Source organism: Pleurodeles waltl, chromosome 1_1 (assembly GCF_031143425.1).
Source record: "Pleurodeles waltl isolate 20211129_DDA chromosome 1_1, aPleWal1.hap1.20221129, whole genome shotgun sequence".
In the NCBI taxonomy this organism is placed as follows: Eukaryota; Metazoa; Chordata; class Amphibia; order Caudata; family Salamandridae; genus Pleurodeles; species Pleurodeles waltl.
The window spans coordinates 296,092,795-296,113,019 of NC_090436.1; the positions used below are offsets into that span (position 1 = coordinate 296,092,795).

Consider the following 20,225-nt stretch of genomic DNA (forward strand, 5'->3'; position numbering starts at 1 on the left):
TGGACCATAATTATATATTTTTTTTGCACCACATTTGCGTCATTTTTTGATGTAAAAGTGGTGCAAACTTACAAAATATAACTATATTTTGTAAGTTTGCGCCGCTTTTGCGTCAAAAAGTGATGGAAATGCGGTGCAAAAAAAGTATAATTATGGGCCTGTGTGCCATGGAGCACTGTACTACAAATACAGCTCTCCATTGCGTCGTTAGGGGGGCACAGCGCGGCGAAACGAGGCCCAAAGTTTTCCAAACCGCTATGTGTTTAGAGCATAAGAAATTGGGATTTAGCATATGCCAACCATCGTATTTGCTGATTTGAAGCTTTCAAGTACTAAAACCCTTTTTTGCTCAGTTTTATGTCATTCTAAAAATCATTCATTTATGACATATATTTTCGTTATATTGTATTCTTCATAAAACTTGTGTTGATATGAAATGCCTCTGTTGGAAAGATTGAAAAATACGTTTGTTGAGAAATATCAATCAAAAATTGAAAATTAAAGGAATCTGAATGGACGAGAGAAAATCATCCCTCTTGGTGTAGTGCCGATTCACAGATCTTTGGAAGATCCACAAATTAGAAGAATCTGGTTGTATGGCTGGAAGAGGGCTGGGTGCAGGCCCTCTGTCCACAGCTGGCTGTGCACATCTAAATACCATGTGCAGCTCTAATGGTACAGGGTGCAGGGTCTACATCTAGCACATGCTCGGCATGCCAGAGGCCACATACGGGTGAATTTAGTGGAATCAACCTGTATGTCATAGAAAAGAAAACTTCACTGAAAACTTTGTTGAAACTAAGTTACAGATACCTTTATTTTTATTAAACTATCGCCTCGTTATGTAAATCTGAGAAAATTCTATAAAAACTGTTAAAGTGAAATTAGAATTTAAGGCGAAACAAAAAAACACCCATAATCAGAAGTTGTTTTAAATTGTGTAACTCATAACTCACGCTCCGATATCTAGTGCTCACGCCATCACTGATAACATCTGAGTTACATCGTCAAGGACATCGCTGACTTTGTAAACATGAGCAAACTACTCTGTAGAAAGCAGACATTTTTCCAGGAGAGTTAATCGATGAAAGAAGCACAGTTGTCTGGTCACCGTTAATAAGAATAATGACTAGTTATTTCATACTAAGACCACCAGGTGGGAATATTTATCCTACTTGCATTTTCAAGATTTCATCGTCCTCTCCATCTGCTCCCAGCGTGCGGGAAAGTGATGGTCCTATTCCAATGGGCAGAAGAAGTGAATACCAGAAAGGAGAACTGTGCATTGGTTTAGTGAGCCATCTGTCGGAAGAAGAGCGTGACAGGAAGCACCAGGGGCTTGATTATGGGTTGGCTGTGTGCTACTCTTTTGGGTTTTACTGGGCATGTGCAAAGTTTTTTCTCCTACAAAATTTTGAAGACTTTACCCATTCTTGCCCTCCATGAAGTTTACAGTTTTTCAGTTTTCCTTTGCCGTTTCACAAAGTATTTGCTGCAATGTGCTTGAGCAGTAAATTATGCATGGCTGCCATCCATCATGACTCTAGAGAAAGATCCTGTTAGCGGACAGCATTAACAAACCAGAAAAATGGCAGCTAAAAAGGGTCCCTCTCAGACAATTTGTTATGCTTCCGTCTTCCACTGGCTTAAAAATTGGAATGCAAGTCACAGAAAGCGAGTGGCAATTCATTTTTACTAATACCATTTTGGGGACACTCACCGGGTGGTTCACCGGCACATCAACCTACGTGTCAGTATTCCTCCAATAGCATTTTAAAATGGCTTAAGCAGCACTAAGCTGAACATCTACAGTGCCTCAGCTCTTTCATCCGATTCACAATGTGAGCACGTGCTGCTCTCACAGGCTCCTCAGCTCCGCCCATGTTAGTGCGCAGGGATGAGGGAGGGACATCTCGCCCTGCCTGAAAGTGGTACCTAGCTGACCTGGAGCAACAGAGGGAGGGGAGAGGAGGCCAACAGGGAATAAGAGTAGAAACGGGAGTAGGAAGAGGATGACCTGAAACAGAGGGTGGACCAGGAGGAGGGCCGGAAAAGCATTTGAAATCTTTGAGCTGCTGCTTCCTGATGGAGCAATCCTTGCGTGCTTTAAAATGTCATTATTTAGCTTGAGATCACCGATCCATGTCCAGAAGAAGCTCAGTAAATGTCGTATTGTCAGAGCCCACTGCACCAAGCGAACCCACCCCCTGCAGGATTATTAGGGGAAGGAGAGTGGGATTTTAACAAGCCAATGTGTCGGAAAAAAGACTAAAGAACTAAGCAGCAAGCAGTCCTGCACAAAATATTACTTTATTATTATAAAATAATGTATAACCTTTGACCTGTACAATACAAAATGGCATTTTCTAGAAAAAGTATTAAAGATGGAGGCCATGCCCCGCGCCTATGAGACAAAAACAACTGTGCTTTTCGGTGGCTCATTTTGAAACCAAAATTTTCTTCAAGATATTGGCAACCACGAAGACAACGGGATGTTTCACATGCAGAAATCAATTCAAAAATTGCATTGATTTTTAATTGTCTGTTTTGTGGATGCTAAGAAGCCTATATTCTTTCTAGGCCTTATTGCCCACCGGTCGGACTGTTAATAGTTAACTCAGCAGATGATGTTAACTGATGTTAATTACCCGCCCTGCAAATTATGGGCCCTTCAATTCGGGTCTTAACTGTGTAGCGGGCAGATAACAGCAGTTAATGCCCGACAACTGTGAGCATTAAGGCTGTCACCATCCCTTCCATGTCTCATCTAACAAATTCAAATAAAAAAATGAGATTTTTTTATGATTGCTTCAATTGAATGCCACTGTTCCTAAAATTCTAGTTTACAACTGTAGCTGGTTTCAGCCAATTTGAGCTCTATGCCCAGGGTGCTGATCCGCAATATAGTAAGGGCGTGCTCTTGAACAATTTCATGAAATGTACAAATATGCAATCCTCGGTTCTATAATAAATGAGTAAAAAACAAACTGCTCAAACTTTAAAAGTTCCGCACTTATCTTGCATTGCACATAAATCACAATATTTTATATTACTGTACATTAAGAAATCTACAATGTTTACATTTTGCAAATGTGCAGCAGAAAGAGCCTCTGAAGGTGTTGAGTCTGAGATGATGGAGAAGTGTGGCTGAAAAAAGAGAAGGCTCCTCTGCAGCTCAGGCATGTGGGCCCAGGTAACTCTGTGCTTCGTGTCCAGGGTGCCCACACTATACTCTTCTCATCTGCTATGACGGTCAGTATGTTTCAGAATGCTCTTTCATGTGGCAGTCTATGTAAGCCAATCAGCCAATATCAGCGTGGATTTAACCATTTGATGCCAGATGTCCGAATGGTTCTCTCTTTCAGAAACTCTGATTTGAGGTCGTTCCCATCCCCGGATGAAATGCCATGCTCTGTAAGGGAAACATATTTTAGTTCACAGACAAATAGCATTAATCCCAGTGTGTTTATTTATTCACAATCTAAAACTAGTCAATGAAATGGACGCCCTGTGCACGCACTGTGGATTGATGGATTTGTCCCAGCACCTACAAGGGAGGGCAGGAAGGGGAGCTCTCCCTGATAGTTCAGGCCTACATAAGATGTGTCCCATTCTGCACAAAAACAATCTCTACCGCAGCACAGCCATCCCTGCACCATGGCTCAAGGGTGGCTGCGTTCGTACTCTGCAGAAAATTTAGTGCCAGCGCAGGGAGCAACACAGGGTTGCACCTCATTTTATTAAATATGACACATCCCTGCGTTTTAAAAATAACAGAGCGCGGTGCTGCCAAATGTGGTGCAGTGGCGCGCTCCGTCGTTTTCTTTAAAATCTGTGCCTAAGAGACCAACATAACCACCCATAGCTCTAAAACCCATTGAACACTGTCTTTGCCTGGCAGGTCATTGATTAACTAAACAAATAATAAGCTGCTTGTAGATATTAAAACACCTCAGCTTGGAATGCCCTCTTCCTTTCTTATTCCATGTTATCATAAGAGAGATCTGCATAGTGCTGTACTGGATTGTAGTATGGAATATTGTGTACTGAATATCAAGCCTGAAGAATATCGTGGATAAAATATTGAGGACCAAAACGTTGATGAGGGACCAACATACAGATGACTATAGATTTACAATTCCAACTCCACAACTACATATCTTGAAAATATGCATATCTTCAAGGTGCGTATAAGTGGATTTAAGTACTGAGATACATATTTATAAGAGCTTTAGTTGTGTTTGCACCACGAAATGTCATACATGCACTATGCAAACTCCTAAAACAGGTTTATGAAGCCACACAAAGCCACTTTTCATGGATCTGAGTGAAGTCATAAATCTGTTGTAGTGCAACGCAGCTTAAATCACTGCGTTGCACTACTCTGCCCTGGGTAGGTGTTCCATGGGCATTGCGGTGAGTGTCCCCATGCAACTCCCATGGATTTTGATGCACTCCCAGATCTACGAGGACTTGTAATGATGGGAATGCACCAAAATCTTACACCTTCCCACGAGAAGCGTAACAAGAAGAAATATCCTTATTTCTCCTCGTTTTTTCCTCTTTCTATCTGTGTTACATTCTGCACCACACATGGAAGAGGAAAAAGCCTCTCAAAATTGTTTTTGTGCAGGAAGGTGCCCTTTCCTGCCCGCCCCCAAAAAATCCTTCATTTAATGCAGGCACCCTTGCACCATGGTGCAAGGGTGCATGCAATGGAGCTAGACAGCCCATTGTGTGCCAGTGCAGGTAAAAGGACAGGAATGCACCGTATTGCCTTAAATTCAGTCCATTCCTGTCCTTTTCCAGTGGTGCAGTGCAGAGCAGCAAGGTGACTTGCTGAGCTGCAGTGCACCATTTTGTCATAAATATGCCCCTGAATATTTACTCTTACGTACATACTCTTACTGGTTCATAATCTGGCCCACAATATTTTGTCACAATATTCTTGAAACTCAAAATTCGGTACACGTTATTCTGTGCTATTCGTTTGCATGGCACTGCAGCTCTGTTGAGCTCGGTCAAGGACCGCACGGACCACAGCCTGTTTTTGTGTGTCGTCACTAGTGTAGATGTGGCTCCTAGTCAGAGTTTATGTTTGCTCCAGGGAGGTTTAGTGTGTGATGCAGAATCTTTGCCACCTGAGGCACCTGTCATCTGAGGACTGGCTTGAAGAATGTTTATGTAGTAACTGAAAATAAAGTGTGATTGTGGCGGTGCTGTTATGAGCTCAGTGATAGCTCCGGGGTGTCGATGTCTATAGTGGAATAGATGCTGTGCCTCCAAGGACCAGGAAGGCCCTGCGTGCCCCAGTTGTGGATGTATTTAACTATATATTCCTTTCATGCAACAGGGCCCATGCCACCCTAGACCCACCAGTGTAAACACTAACTATATGGAGTATCTGAGTTGTGTAGTGTGTTTCTACAGTGCCCCTATGTGCACAATGGATTCCAACTACACATTACAAGCAGGTGGCTCTGCACACCCAAGTGCAGCTCCAGGAAGTTGCATGTGCTGTTTATTATGCTATTGTGAGCTCATTCACACACAACTATATGGAACATGTGAATAGTAGGTTGGCTGGGTGCGAGGTGTTCGATTGTATATTGTATGCAATGCAAACACTGTAGCATTCATTTGTACCGAGCAGTGCAGTGCACACTTAGTGGAGTGTGGTATGTTACAAAGAATCAAAGTAAATATAATGGGAGGTGGGTGTAAGATAAAAGAATTGAACCACCTTTGAGCCTTTGTGCTTCCTGAGGCGGGCGGACGGGGTCTCTGAGAATGAGCTTTGCTTTGTGGTTGGAGGGCAGCTAGCTGCTGTGTGTACAGGCAAGGAAAAATAAACCCTTCAAATAATTATGACGTCTTTGGACAAAGTGCTGGATTTTAGGAAGTTCCTTGTTTTGCAAATGGTTGCTGCCTCCTCATAGAAAGGACCACGAGCCCTGCCAGACACCGCACCCTTACCTGAACACACCTGCACAGTACACTGTCTGTTTATACATCAGCGGTGTGGTAATCAGGAGCCCAAGTATTGAAATCTGATTTTGTACTAGTTACTAGTAAACTACAGAGTAAATACGTGTTATCCAATTTATGAAGTGTGAAAGATGGGATCAAAACTTTGCGGTAACATGAGTTTGATTTTATTCGATGCATATTTAATTGGTAAACGACCAGTTTGCTTCATTTTGCTCTAATTTAAGAAAAAACTATGCTACATGGACGGCAGGATTACCTGTCGGCTCTATTCTCCACTATACCAGAAGGAAAAATGTTGCAAAACAAATGTGATCTATTTGTTACACCAACTCAAATTTTCTATAATATAGCTCACATATCACCCACTGTAATATATTTCGAGCACTAATTATTCATGTACTTACAGTGATTGATTAATTACTCCTAGCTATCTGCTTGCTAACATTGTGTGATCCTGGGCAAATCACTTAATATGTAAATGCATCAGCTCATTTATTTGCCGAATTCCGCAGTGCTTAGAACCCGCCTAAATCCTAGTATATATTGATCAAATTTAATAAACAAGACATTTACATTTACCCCATTAAGTCCAGGGCCAGTCCTCACCTGAGTGAGAAGAGGGCTTTCGCTTGTTTGTTGATTTTGTGGAAACCAGTTGGAAAAATGGAAACGTCAGACATTTGCCCGTGACTCTGTCGCAAATCCCAGATTGGCACTTGCACGTCTCCCGACACTCTGTACCATAGGTACCATAAGTGCACTCTGAAAAAAAAGAGGGTGGATTGGGAACGTTAGCAATAGCAAGCCACCATGTCCTTGTCAAACAGAATAGTATAGGTCACATAAAAAATATCACATGGCAATTAACATAAAATCACAAACAATTTAACGTGATTTAGCATAAAATGTAATAGGACGTAACATAAGATCACAGAACGGAAAGCTCCTGCAGAACTCAATAAATGTTTCAGGAAATCTTTATCCAAACATCTGCTTTGTTCAATAAATTAATCGTATTGTTGCAGCTCATCAGTTCAAACAGCACCAATTTGCTTCATACTATCTCAGAACAGACTATCTGCATTGTTGGAGAAATAGGTACCCAGATACAAAATCTGTCTTGCTCAAGAGTACACAGTGTGAAGAACAGTGAGGAGCCAGGATCCAACTTTTAGCACTCACTTTCACACACAGTGGTCGCTAACCTTTTGATAAGACACAGGTTATTTCAACGTAGCACTTTGCTTTGAAAATACATGGAGTGATCTGCTGCTAATTTATATTGTAAATTGTAAAAGCCCAATCCACAAAGACATATATGAGTATGTAAAAGAGACCCTGTGTAGTATTATGTGCCTTTGTAGATCGGCACCAAAACATCTATAACAAGAATAAAATGAGAATATTTCAGACATATTCATATACAATTAGTACAAATAGAAAGGACTGTAGAAAGGATATAGAAAGGATTGTACCATCTTTGCACTTTTACTGACAGGGTGTTGGGCATTTTGGAACTGATTCACAAAGATGTGTAAGAGTATGTTAAAAAGTACTTCTGAAGTACTACTTTCCATTCTGAAATGTTTTTGTGAATCGGCCCCTCTCCATTAGAGTGTAAAATGCATGTGCCGTGCAAGGAGAAGTATTATAAAGCAGGGGTGTTTATAGTACTTTTCTGAAAATGCCCTGCTTTAAATGAATAAGGTACTGTCTTTATCACCAGTCATTTAGTGTCAAATGCTTGGTCCTTAGTATGATGCTCTACAAACGGAGATCTAATGTCTTGCAATACACACATTAACCCGTTGGTGCCAAATAAACAGGGCGATTGAAATTATGCGGCAACGGAGGACCAAATTATGTGATTTAGTTTACTAAATTATGCACCACCAAGATGCAAATTACGCGGCATAATATATCATTTTTTAGAGAAGCAGATCATTTTTGTCAGTTTTACACATTAACATTACCTGTACACCTTATTAGTACTAGTTTACAGTATGCAACGGAAAGGAGAACGGTCAACATTTGTAAAGAGCTTTCTCTGCACAGGAACACAGTATTTTTTGTAACTTTTAATCTGAGCTAGAAACAATTTATGTTAAAATCTGCAAATTATACAGCAGATGATGAATTATGTAGCAAATGCAGCAAATTCATATTTAAGGAAAAACTTCTGTAGCCGCATCACCGCATAATTACAGTGAGCCTGCCAATGAGCAATGGCCTTCCTTTCACCCAAACGACAGGAGAATGTGATCATCCCACGCACACGACACGGTCTATTTTGCACTACACCCAGTGCTTAGTTTGAGCCGGTGTTGCCGGTGGGGCCCAAGTGCACTCATTTCTGGGAACAGACACTAAGTTTTCCTCATCAGACTTAGTTCCAAGTCAAGAGAGAGAAAAACTCAAAAGAATGAAAGGAGAATGAAAATAATGATGGAAAAACAGAGGCAAAGGGAGGAAGCAGGGATGTAAAAGAACCACCAAGAGTGAAATAAAGGGATAGGTAGTGTATGGTGGTGGAAAAGGGAGGCATGAGGTGCAATCAAAACAATGCATCTATGATAGTTGGCACCCCTGACGTTCCTTAGCGCTGACTGTGGGCTTCTGAAAAAACTCTGGGGACTTGCACTTATCATTTTAGATTAAGCACTTCCTACACACCCTGGGCGGCTTTACATGAGACATCAATCCAGAACGCTTTCTCGTGTACCTTCATGTACCCAAAGTACGTATGCCAATCACAAGGCAGCTCAGTGGATACACGGCAACACAAAGACCAGCAGGGGACAACTTCTAATCTGAGTTGGATCTACTGTCCCTTACACACCGCCAAGATGCATAAACGAGGGCCATGTGTAGAATAACGGGATAGCTGATGATCCCCTGCAATCGCAAATATAACAAAGAGTCCCAAGTCAGGTGTGGTCAGGGCAGCCTTTCTGGGGTTTTTCGTATTCATTCTGTCACGCGTAGTCTTCTGTCGAAAAAAAGTTGAACCAAAGTCCAAAGCTGATGCACATATCTGACATGGGGCAACTTCTGTGTTTAGTTATTGAAAGGTGTGATTCTTGTTCTTTGATCATTCGACTTTGCCGATTTATCGAAAATATATTACCATTCGTATATTTCAGGCGTGCCCTCACTATGCATCCCAAACTAACCCCCGTTATAACCTGAAATATGAATGCATAATTATTACACTTGCTGAAATACGAACTCCCTGTACAGCCAGTCAGGGATGCGGCCACCGTAAGCTTGGTCTTTACGGTGTCGCTGGGCGCTCACCTCTGCACACGCCGTACTCGTCGCCAAAGTCGTCCTCCTCGGAGTAGAAGTGGCACCTGAGCCCCGGGCCGCACTTGACGCCGTCCATGCCTGAGACGGTGCGGTAGCAGGTCTCTCCGAGTGCGGCGGCGCACACCCGGCAGCAGCCGCAGTCGTCGAGCACGGTGCGCTTGCAGCGCGCCGTGCTCGTGCACTCCAAGCCGGGGCAGCTCACGGGGCAGTCCACGGCGTAGGGTGCGGTGCGCACCGCGCCCACGGGCCGGGCGGGCACTAGCGCAGTCAGGCAGAGCAGTAGGAGCAAGCGCTTCATGTCCAGGGCGGAGCGGGCGTGGGTACCGGGACAGCGCTCAGACACGTGCAGGCAGGACCCGAGTACCGACTGAGAAGTGCTAGGCACACAGCTCCAGCCGCTTTATACACGCCCGCCGGTGTCCGCCTGCCAGCATCCCCCTGCGCACTCCAGGATGGAGGCTGGACCAGCCTCCACTGCCATCCAGGAATTGAAATGCCTCAACTGATGTCATTTGTTATGTTGACGGGGATGTTTTGCTCCAGTGCGAAAAACTCTTTCACATCCGGCTCAGATGCTCAAGGCCGTCTGCTAGGAAAAAACAGAAGGAATGGTGGTCCGCATACCAACCATCAGGAAGAATTGTTCTGTCAGATGCCGGGCGCCCATTTTAGCATTACTCTGTTCCGGAGGATGAATTCCTCACGGCTAAGGATGCGGGCCGGTAGTACCAGGCGGAAGTCAGGGTGCTGAGGGTTCCCACGGAGAGGAGGGCTACTCTCCACATATTACTGTAAAGTGCAATGTAGAACCACGCACAACGGGTGGGCTTCCAGGGCAGTATAGGAAGGGCATCTGGAATTATGTGGCAGTGAAGGCCCGAACTATGCCTATTGGAAGGCCTGTAGAATTATATAGCAGTGAAGGCCCATCATATGCAGTCTGGTTGACAAAATTACGTGTCAATAACAAGCAAATTCTGTGGCATAACACTGCACAATCGGTGGTAGAAGCATTGCTTACATTTTTCCTTTTAATAACTATCAATACTTTCTGGGCAAAGTCGTAGCTCATTCGTGGCTACATAGTACCTGAATACAGCACTCAGCAACTGAAAGCCCAGTTAACCACTGCAAAGGTTTTGCCATTGTGGCTCTTTCTCTTTAGTAACTCGATGCAGAAAGTTCTGTGGCCACAGAATCACATAATTTCAGTGGGCCTGTGTAGAGCTAACACTACTTCAGCAAACAGTATTATGTTCCTAAACAAATATAAATATGCTCCAAAGATCATCTTCTGACACAGAAGGCAGTGTTAAGTTGTGATCCCTCTTCCAGTTTTTTTTGTTCTCATATCACCTCAAACAAGCACACGTGGAGACTGAACTATCGTTCATGCTGTGTATCTGGGATGGCTTCAGTGAGAGGTTTAATCATAGGACATGATATTCCTCATTCAATTTTAAGCAAGTTCCAAAACTCTTCTTCCTCTACCCCATTCTTACTTTTATTGTCCAGCTCCTTGAAATACCTTACTGAGCTCCACCAGTGCACCAGGCGGGGGCTGAGAGTTTGTTAGACTTTTCATCGTTGGCGTGGTCTCCCTTAACTTTTTGCCTCTGTTTCCCAGGTTGTTGATGTGTGCTGGACTCTGATTTTGCTGTTTTTGTTACTCTGGGCACTTTACCACGGTTAACCAGTGCTAAAGTGCAAGTGCTCCTTTACAAAATGTGTATGTAATTGGCTTATCCATGATTAACATATTTGATTTACTAGTAAGTCCCTAATAAAGTGCACTAGAGGTGCCAGGGCCTGTAAATCAAATGCTACTAGTGGGCCTGCAGCACTGGTTGTGCCACCCACATAAGTAGCTCTGTAATCATGTCTCAGAACTGCCACTGCAGTGTCTGTGTGTGCAGTTTTACCTGTAAATTCGACTTGGTAAGTGTATACACTTGCCAGGCCTAAACCTTCCTTTTTCTTACATGTCAGACACCCCTAAGGTAGGCCCTAGGTAGCCCCAAGGGCAGGGTGCAGTGTATGGTTAAGGTAGGACATATAGGGCCTCATTACAACATTGGCGGGTGGCAAGCGCCGCCCGCCAAGTTGTAACCGCCGTGCGGCCGCCAATGCAGCCGCACTCCCGCGGTGCCCATAATGACATCCCTGCTGGGCTGGCGGGCAGAAACAGAGTTTCCGATGTGGCCGCAACATCGGAGCCGGCTCCAAATGGAGCCGGTGGTGTTGCGTCCATGCGACGGGTGCAGTTGCACCTGTCGCACTTTTCACTGTCTGCATAGCAGACAGTGAAAAGCCGCATAGGGCCCTGTCAGGGGGCCACTGCACTGCCCATGCCAGCAGCATGGGCAGTGCAGGGGCCCCTAGGGGCCCCGCAACTCCCCGTACCGCCAGCCTTTTCCTGGCGGTTCAAACCGCCAGGAAATGGCTGGCGGTAGGGGGACTCGTAATCCCCTTGCGATTACTACCGCTGGGGCTATTGTGGCGAAAAACCGCCAGCCCCGGCGGTGCGACCGCGGCACTTCCGCCGCGGTCGTAATGACCCTGGAAGCACCGCCAGCCTGTTGGCGGTGCTTCCGTCATTTTAGCCCTGGAGGTCTTGTACCACCAGGGTTAAAATGACCCCCATAGTGATGTGTTTTATATGTCCTGACAGTAAAATATTGCTAAATTCGTTTTTCACTGTTGCAAGGCCTGTCCGTCTCATAGGTTAACATGGGGCTACCTTTAAATCTGATTAATGTGTAGATTCCCTTTGGGAGCGGATGGACATGTGGAGTTTGGGGTCTCTGAGCTCACAATTTAAAAATACATCTTCTAGTAAAGTTGATTTTAAGATTGTGCATTTGAAAATGCCACTTTTAGAAAGTGAGCATTTTCTTGCTTAAACCATTTCTGTGACTCTGCCTATTTGTGAATTCCCTGTTTGGGCCAGTTTGACAGTTGGGCTGGTTGCACCTCATACTAGACAGTGACACAAAGGGAGCTGGGATGTAGCCTGCATAGCCTGATGAGCCATCTGTGCTAGAAGGGAGGGGAGGAGTGGTCACTCGCACCTGAAAGGGCTGTGCCTGTCCTCACACAATGCAGTCTCCAATCCCTTGGTGAGTGTCTGGGGCCTGGCCTGGGCAAGGCAGGATTTCACATTCCAAAGAGACTTTACTTTGAAGTAGGCCTACTTCAAAGTAGAAACTGGGTATAAGAAGGGCACCCAAAACCACAGACTTTAGAACACTTCTGGAAACAAGAGGAACCTCTGCCTTGAGAAGGGCTGAGGAGAAGTGCTGCCCTGCCTGTGACTGTGCTTTGTGGAGCTATCCTGCAGTTGCTGCTTCTGCCAGAGTGAGAGGGCAAAGTCTGGACTTTGTGTGCCTTCTATCTTGTGAAGAAATCTCCAGGGGCTTGATTTAGAACTTGCCTCCTGTTGTTTGAAGTCTCAGGGACAGCAAAGACTTCTCTCTGCCAGCACCTGGAGTCTCTGGAGAGATTCCTACACTGACAAAATGGTGCCCTATCCAGTCCCTGGGCCCTTGAAAGGAAAGCTAGTGGAAATCCAATGAAATCGACTTCGGATGACTTCGGACCGACGGCGCTGCTAAATCCTGTGACGCCGCCTGCATTCGACGCCGTGACCTTCGCTGGAACGCGATGCTCTTCGCAGGCCCGACGCCGCTGCAGCCCCGCTGAAGTCCGTGACCCCGTGTAAGTCACTGCACCACGTTGTGATCGACGCCGCTCGAAGTGCGCGGATTCAACGTTTCGCACCGACGCCGCGATCCTCGACCTCACGCATCGACTTGTTTTCACTCTTCACCAAAGGTACTGTACTTGAGGGTCTACGAGACTCCGTGTCTGGCGCCGCTGGTGTCGGCTTGTTGGGAACGACTCCGTCACAACGCCATGTTAACACCTCATCGAAGCATTTTGTGTTTCTAAGTGCTATTTTTTAGTTTAATCTTTAAAAATTCATAACTTGACTTGTGTATGTTGGATTTTTGTCATTTTGGTCTTGTTTTGTTTAGATAAATATTCCCTATTTTGCTAAACTGGTGTTGTGTCATTTTGTAGTGTTTCCATTAAGTTACTGTGTGTGTTGGTACAAATACTTTACACCTAGCACTCTGAAGTTAAGCCTACTGCTCTGCCAAGCTACCAATGGGGTAAGCATGGGTTAGCTGAGGGTGATTCTCTTTTACCCTGACTAGAGTGAGGGTCCTTGCTTGAACAGGGGATAACCTGGCTGTCAACCAAAGACCCCATTTCTAACATTGGTGAAAAGCGGTTGGGATTTGACATACAGTAATTAAGTGTACACTATTGTTTGAGTTCAGACCACTACGTGACCACATACTACTTGTTTGGTGATCTTTTGATTTTTCTCTTTGGGACTGTTTTTGTTCTACTCCATTTTTTTTTTTGCTGATTCCTTGATTGACCTTCTTTGGAACTTCATTTGGGAATGAGTCTGCTCTCCACATGAATCTGGTCCCTGAAGCTCATTGGGGGGAAGGTCTATGGAAGCACTTTGAGGTAGAGGGGAGGGATATACTGACAGCCATAGGGGATGCTCAGAATCTCACCTACTCTAACATGAATGATGCCTTGCTTACAAGGTATGGTCTTACCCCTGAGCAGTACAAGGATAAGTTTAGGTCCTACAAGAAGAAGGAATCCCAAACATGGTTGGAATGTGTTGATTCTTACTGCATGTCACTGTATGGTTGGGTGAAGGGCAGTAGGGTAACTTCATATGAGGGACTTTACAATCTGATTGCTTGGGAGCACTTATACAGTTTATGTTTTCCAGAGCTACGCCAACACCTGATTGACAGCCAGCTGACTGACCCCAGGAAGCTTGCGCAGGAAGCGGACCGCTGGGAGTGCACCAGTGTCCAAAAGAGGTATGGGGGAGACCAGGCCAAGGGTGGGCAGGGTCCCTCTCAGAAGAAACGGGGGTAAGGGCAAACAGGGGGAGTTCTCCAAAGGGCCCCAAACTGATTCCCATGGTAAGGATTCCCAACCCCCCAGTGAAAAGAAGCCATGGTTCTCCAAAGGGAAGCCAGTGGCAGGTGGTCCCCCACGTAAGTGCTATGCATGTGACCAGGTGGGTCATGTGAGGGGGGACCCCAAATGCCCCAAAAGTACACTGGCACCCACTGGTGCGCCGTCCCAGGGTTTGGCCAGTGTAGCACTTGGGGAGGAGTTGGTTTCAGGTGGGTGGGAACCAGCTGAGATGACCTTTGTCTCACTAGGGGACAGTGAGATGATCCAGAGAACCCTAGTGCCTGAAAACACTAAGAAGTACAGCCAGTGGGTGACCATTAATGGACAGAGGGTGGAGGCTCTGAGAGACACAGGAGCCAGTGAGACTACAGTGAGGAGTCAGCTGGTGTCTGAAGAATAGATTGATCCCCGGGTACTTCACCAAGTAGTTGTAGTGGACAACTCAGAGCGCCTGTGCAGAGTGTCGCAGGTTCCCTTTGAATGGGGGGGGGGGGCAGGTCTCAGGTTCCTTGAAGGTAGCTGTGAGTCCAACGATGCCTGTTAATTGTTTGCAAGGCAATGACCTAGAGGATTCCCCTTGGAAGGAGGTGGAGCACAGGTCTCACTTGGAGATGTTGGGTCTGCCTGGGTGGGTATGCGTATCCACCCAGTCAATGGCAGCCCGTCAGGGTAATCAAGAGCCCCTGGAGCCTGAAACAGTGGCACAGGGGACTGCCAAGAAGAGGAAGGGCAGGGGGTGCGGGAAACCAACCCCAGACGTTCCCACGGTCGGGAGGAGGCGGAGCCTGAGGGTGACGCCCCAGAGCCTACAGGGGAACTGGTGGCTGAACTGGGGGAGGTCCCTGAGCTGTCGCAGTGGCAGCAGGAAGGGGGCCAACCATGGAAGCATTCTGTGCAGCACAGAAGACATGCCTACTTTGGAAGGTTTGCGGCAGCAGGCTGAAGACCAGGCGGCTGGCAAGGAGCCAGGATAAAACCTGATTTATTGGGAGGATGACCTCCTGTATAGCGAGCCTAAGGTTCCTGAGCCTGGGCCAGCCCGTGTACTGGTGGTACCCCAGTGCTTGAGGGCCTTCCTACTGGGGTTGGCTCATGATGTGCCTTTAGCTGGACATTTGGGGCAGGACAAGACCATTGAGAGGCTTTTCACCCACTTTTACTGACCCCTAATGCGTAGGCACTCAGATACACATTGCAGGTCTTGTCAGACAAGTAGCAAGAGTGGGAGGAAATGTAAGGCTCCCCTCCAACCTTTGCCTGTTGTCAGTACTCCCTTTGAGAGGGTAGGCATTGACATTGTGGGGCATCTGGATCGCAAGACAGCCATGGGCAACAGGTTTATCCTGGTCTTGGTGGACCACGCCACCCGGTACCCAGAAGCCATTCCTCTGAGATCAATCATTTACCGTGTGGTGGGTCGTGCAATGATGAGGGTTTTTACCCACATGGGGTTCCCCAAGGAAGTGGTATCTGATAACGGTACCAACTTCATATCAACGTGTATGAAGTCTCTGTAAAAGGAGTGTAGGGTAACCTACAAGTTCACCACCCCTTACCACCCCCAAAGTAATGGTCTGGTTGAGAGATTCAACCGCACCTTTAAAGGCATGATAATGGGCTTGTCAGAGCCCTTGAGGTGGAAGTGGGACGTCCTCTTGCCATGCCTTCTGTTCGCCTACAGGGAGGTGCCTCAAAAGGCACTTGGGTTTAGCCCCTTTGAGCTGATTTATAGCCACCCTGTGAGGGGACCTTTGAGTCTGGTTAAGGAAGCTTTGGAGAAAGCTCCTAGTAAACCCAGCCAGGATGTATTCAGTTACATGCTGGCTTTGAGAAACCAGACTGCCCGCTTCAGGAGTCTCGCTCAGGAGAACCTGGAAGCAAGCCAGGAGGACATGAAACGCTGGTATGACCAGAATGCCACTCTGGTCGAGTTTCAACCTGGACAAAAAGTGTGAGTGATGGCACCATTGGAGCCTAGAGCGATCCAGGATAAGTGGACTGGGCCATTTGAGGTGGTGGAGTGCAAGAGTGAAGTCACCTACCTGGTGGACTTGCGGTCTCCAAGGAACCCTCTAAGGGTCCTGCATGTCAACCGCCTCAAACCTCACTTTGAGCGGACTGAACTGTCCATGCTCCTTCGACAGATGATGGGGTAGAATAGGAGAGTGAGCCTCTTCCTGACCTCCTGTCTGCAGGAGAAAAAGATGGGTCAGTGGAGGGAGTGATCCTCTCCCCCTCCCTGACTGAAGAGCAGCAAGGTGACTGTCGCCACATGTTGTGGCAGTTTTCCTCACTGTTTTCCCTGATCCCAGGAGTCACACACTTGTGCACACATGATGTGGACACTGGGGACAGTACACCCATTAAACAGAAGGTTTACAGGGTGACTGACAGGGTCAGGGCATGCATTAAGGATGAGGTATCCAAAATGCTTACCCTAGGGGTTATTGAGCACTGCAGCAGTCCTTGGGCCAGCCCAGTGGTATTGGTCCCAAAGGTGCTGCACCAGGTGCCACTCCAGAACTCAGGTTCTGTGTGTACTACTGGGGAATCAATGCGGTCAGCAAGACTGACGCACACCCTATCCCCCGAGCTGATGAGCTCATTGACCGGTTGGGAGCTGCCAGTACCTCAGTACGTTTGATTTAACATCTGGGTACTGGCAGATTGCCTTAACCGAGGGGGCCAAGGAGAGGTCAGCATTCTCTACACCAGATGGACATTTTCAATTCAAAGTGATGCCATTTGGGATGAAGAATGCCCCTGCCACCTTTCAGAGGTTGGTCAACCAGGTGCTGGCTGGGCTGGATGAGTTCAGTGCCGCCTACCTGGATGACATTGCTGTGTTTAGTTCCACATGGGAGGAACACCTGCAACACCTCTGGAGAGTGTTAGAGGCCCTGCAGAAGGCAGGCCTCACTATTAAGGTGAGCAAGTGCCAAATAGGGAAGGGTTCTGTGGTGTACTTAGGACACCAGGTGGGGAGTGGCCAGGTGGCACCCCTACAGCCTAAGATTGACACGATTCTGGATTGGGAGCCTCCCAAGACCCAGACTGAAGTGAGAGCAGGATATTACAGGCTGAAGTATCTCACAGGATATTACAGGAGGTTTGTTAAGGGACATGGTACCATTGTTACCCCCTTAACTGAGTTGACTTCTTAGAAGCAACCCAGGAAAGTGATCTGGACAGAGGCTTGCCGGAACGCTTTTGATGCCCTGAAGGCTGCTATGTGCACAGTACCTGTGCTGAAGGTACCTGACTACTCCAAGGAGTTTGTTGTGCAAACAGACGCCTCAGAGCATGGTATTGGAGCAGTACTCTCACAGCTTAATGAAGACGGCCTAGATCAACCCGTAGCCTTCATTAGCAGGAGGTTACTACCCAGAGAACGTACGTGGAGTGCCATAGAACGTGAAGTGTTTGCTGTGGTCTGGGCACTGAAGAAGCTAAGACCCTACTTGTTTGGGACTCACTTCCGAGTTCAGACCAATCACAGGCCCCTCAGATGGTTAATGCCGATGAGGGGTGAGAATCCAAAACTGTTGAGGTGGTCCATTTTCCTACAGGGGATGAACTTTATGGTGGAACACCATCCTGGTACAGAACACGCCAATGCTGATGGTCTGTCCAGGTTCTTCCTTCTTAGTGATGAGACTTTTCATCCTTGGCATGGTCTCCCTTAACTTTTTGCCTCTGTTCCCCAGGTTGTTGATGTGTGCTGGACTCTGATTTTGCTGTTTTTGTTACTCTGGGCACTTTACCACTGCTAACCAGTGCTAAAGTGCAAGTGCACCTTTACAAAATGTGTATGTAATTGGTTTATCCATCATTGGCATATTTGGTTTACTAGTAAGTCCCTAGTAAAGTGCACTAGAGGTGCCAGGGCCTGTAAATCAAATGCTACTAGTGGGCCTGCAGCACTGGTTGTGCCACCCACATAAGTAGCTCTGTAATCATGTCTCAGACCTGCCACTGCAGTGTCTGTGTGTGCAGTTTAACCTGCCAATTCGACTTGGCAAGTGTACCCACTTGCCAGGCCTAAATCTTCCCTTTTCTTACATGTAAGACATTCCTCAGGTAGGCCCTAGGTAGCCCAAAGGGCATGGTTCAGTGTATGGTTAAGGCGGGACATTTAGTAATGTGTTTTATATGTCCCGACAGTGAAATATTGCTAAATTCGTTTTTCATTGTTACAAGGCCTGTCCCTCTCATAGGTTAACATGGGGGCTACCTTTAAATCTGATTAAAGTGTAGATTCCCTTTGGGAGCGGATATATATTTGGAGTTTGGGGTCTCTGAGCTCACATTTTAAAAATACAGCTTTTAGTAAAGTTGATTTTAAGATTGTGTGTTTGAAAATGCCACTTTTAGAAAGTGGGCATTTTCTTGCTTAAACCATTTCTGTGATCCTGCCTGTTTGTGGAGTCCCTGTCTGGGTCAGTTTGACAGTTGGGCTGCTTGCACCTCTAACTAAACAGTGAAACAAAGGGAGCTGGGGTGTAGTCTTCATTTCCTCATGAGCCATTTGTGCTAGGCGGGAGGGGAGGAGTAGTCATTCACACCTGAAACGGCTGTACCTGCCTTCACACAATGGAGTCTCCAACCCCCTGATGTGTGTCTGGGGGCTGGCCTGGGCAAGGCAGGATTTCACAATCAAGAGAGACTTTCTTTTGAAGAAGGCCTACTTCAAAGGGTAAAATGGGTATAAGAAGGGCCCCAAAACTACAGACTTTAGATCACTTCTGGACATCAAGAGGAACCTCTGCCTGGAGAAGAGCTGAAGAGCTGAGGAGGAGTGCTGCCCTGCTGTGCTTTGTGGAGCCATCCTGCAGTTGCTGCTTCTGCCTGTGCAAGAGGACAAAGACTGGACTTTGTGTTGCCTTCCTTCTTGTGAAGATTTCCAAGGGCTTGGTTTAGAGCTTGCCTCCTGTTGTTTGAAGTCTCAGGGACAGCAAAGACTTCTCTCTGCCTGCACCTGCAGTATCTGGAGAGACTCTTACTCTGCCAAGTGGTGCCCATCCAGTTCCTGGGACTCTGAAAGGAGAAGCTGGCGGAACAAGACTGAAAATCCACGCACAGACCGCTGTGCAGGGAAAAATTTGACACATCTTCCGAGACGCGGCTGAAAAACGACGTGCCACCAGCTTTGCAGCAGAAATCGACCCTCCACCGTCATCATCGAGCCTTGCAGTCGGGTCTTGCATCAGCGTCAAACTCTGTTATGATGAATACAATGTGTCGTCGTCGAGCCACGCAAAGCATCATCATCGAGCATCATGCGTCGGCACTGAAAGAAGAGGCATCGGTTTCAACCAGTGAAGAGGTGATGATGCATTGGTTTTTGCTGCAAGTGGCTGCAAAACCCACATCTGAGACCCTAGACTGGAGGGGATACCTCAGGTAAGGTTAAGACTCACATATGGCAGAGTACCGCAGCACCGGGAGAGTTTCAGGCAGTGTTTGATGTCTCTGAGACTGCAGGAGAACAGGGTGCAAGCCAACAACCCCTTGTAGAATCTTGGGTTCAAGGATGTAGAGAACAGGCCCTGTCCTTCTCACTCCCAGGCAAGAAACAGCAGGCATCAGGTCAACACAACAATGCAGGTAGCAAAGTGACAGTACCTCTTACAGCACAGTATAAATCAGGCAGTTGGCCAAAACAGCAGAGCAGTTAGCAAAGTGGCAGCCCTTCCAACAGACGGTCTTTTTTCATTTAGAATGTCCTTGCTTCAAGCAAAGGTTTGTTGGGGTGTGAGGACTAGTAAGTATACCCAGTTAAGTCTTTGAAGTGGGGGAGACTTCAAAGAGAGGCATTAAAAGTACAAAAGGTCCCTGCCCTTCCTTCCGTGGCTCCAGACATTCAACAGGGGGTTATGCAGCCTGTTGTGTGGGGGAGGCACAGC

General features: G+C 46.6%; 1 protein-coding gene across 2 annotated transcripts; it reads right to left on the reverse strand.

The window, feature by feature from the left end:
- Positions 1 to 2,294: 2,294 nt before the first annotated feature.
- On the reverse strand, positions 2,295 to 9,804 carry ESM1 (endothelial cell specific molecule 1). 2 transcript variants are annotated; one of them, XM_069221965.1, is made up of 3 exons: positions 9,289 to 9,804; positions 6,598 to 6,753; positions 2,295 to 3,412 (listed from the first exon to the last, which is right to left on the reverse strand). In XM_069221965.1, the coding sequence occupies exons 1-3, from the start codon at positions 9,596 to 9,598 to the stop codon at positions 3,312 to 3,314; spliced, it is 567 nt and encodes a 188-aa protein (XP_069078066.1). In that variant the 5' UTR covers positions 9,599 to 9,804; the 3' UTR covers positions 2,295 to 3,311. The 2 variants fall into 2 exon arrangements, with proteins under 2 accessions (XP_069078066.1, XP_069078075.1); XM_069221974.1 differs by having other exon boundaries at positions 6,571 to 6,753; positions 9,289 to 9,704.
- Between the last annotated feature and the right edge of the window lie 10,421 nt (positions 9,805 to 20,225).

Bases quoted from the DNA above. Each gene is read 5' to 3' on its own strand.
- ESM1 (XM_069221965.1), bottom strand. From the start codon at position 9,598: ATGAAGCGCTTGCTCCTACTGCTCTGCCTGACTGCGCTAGTGCCCGCC. The intron at 6,754-9,288 runs GTGAGCGCCCAG...CTTTTTTTTCAG, and splicing joins CGAGTACGGCGTGTGCAGAG to AGTGCACTTATGGTACCTAT. The intron at 3,413-6,597 runs GTGAGGACTGGC...TTTCCCTTACAG, and splicing joins AAAGCCCTCTTCTCACTCAG to AGCATGGCATTTCATCCGGG.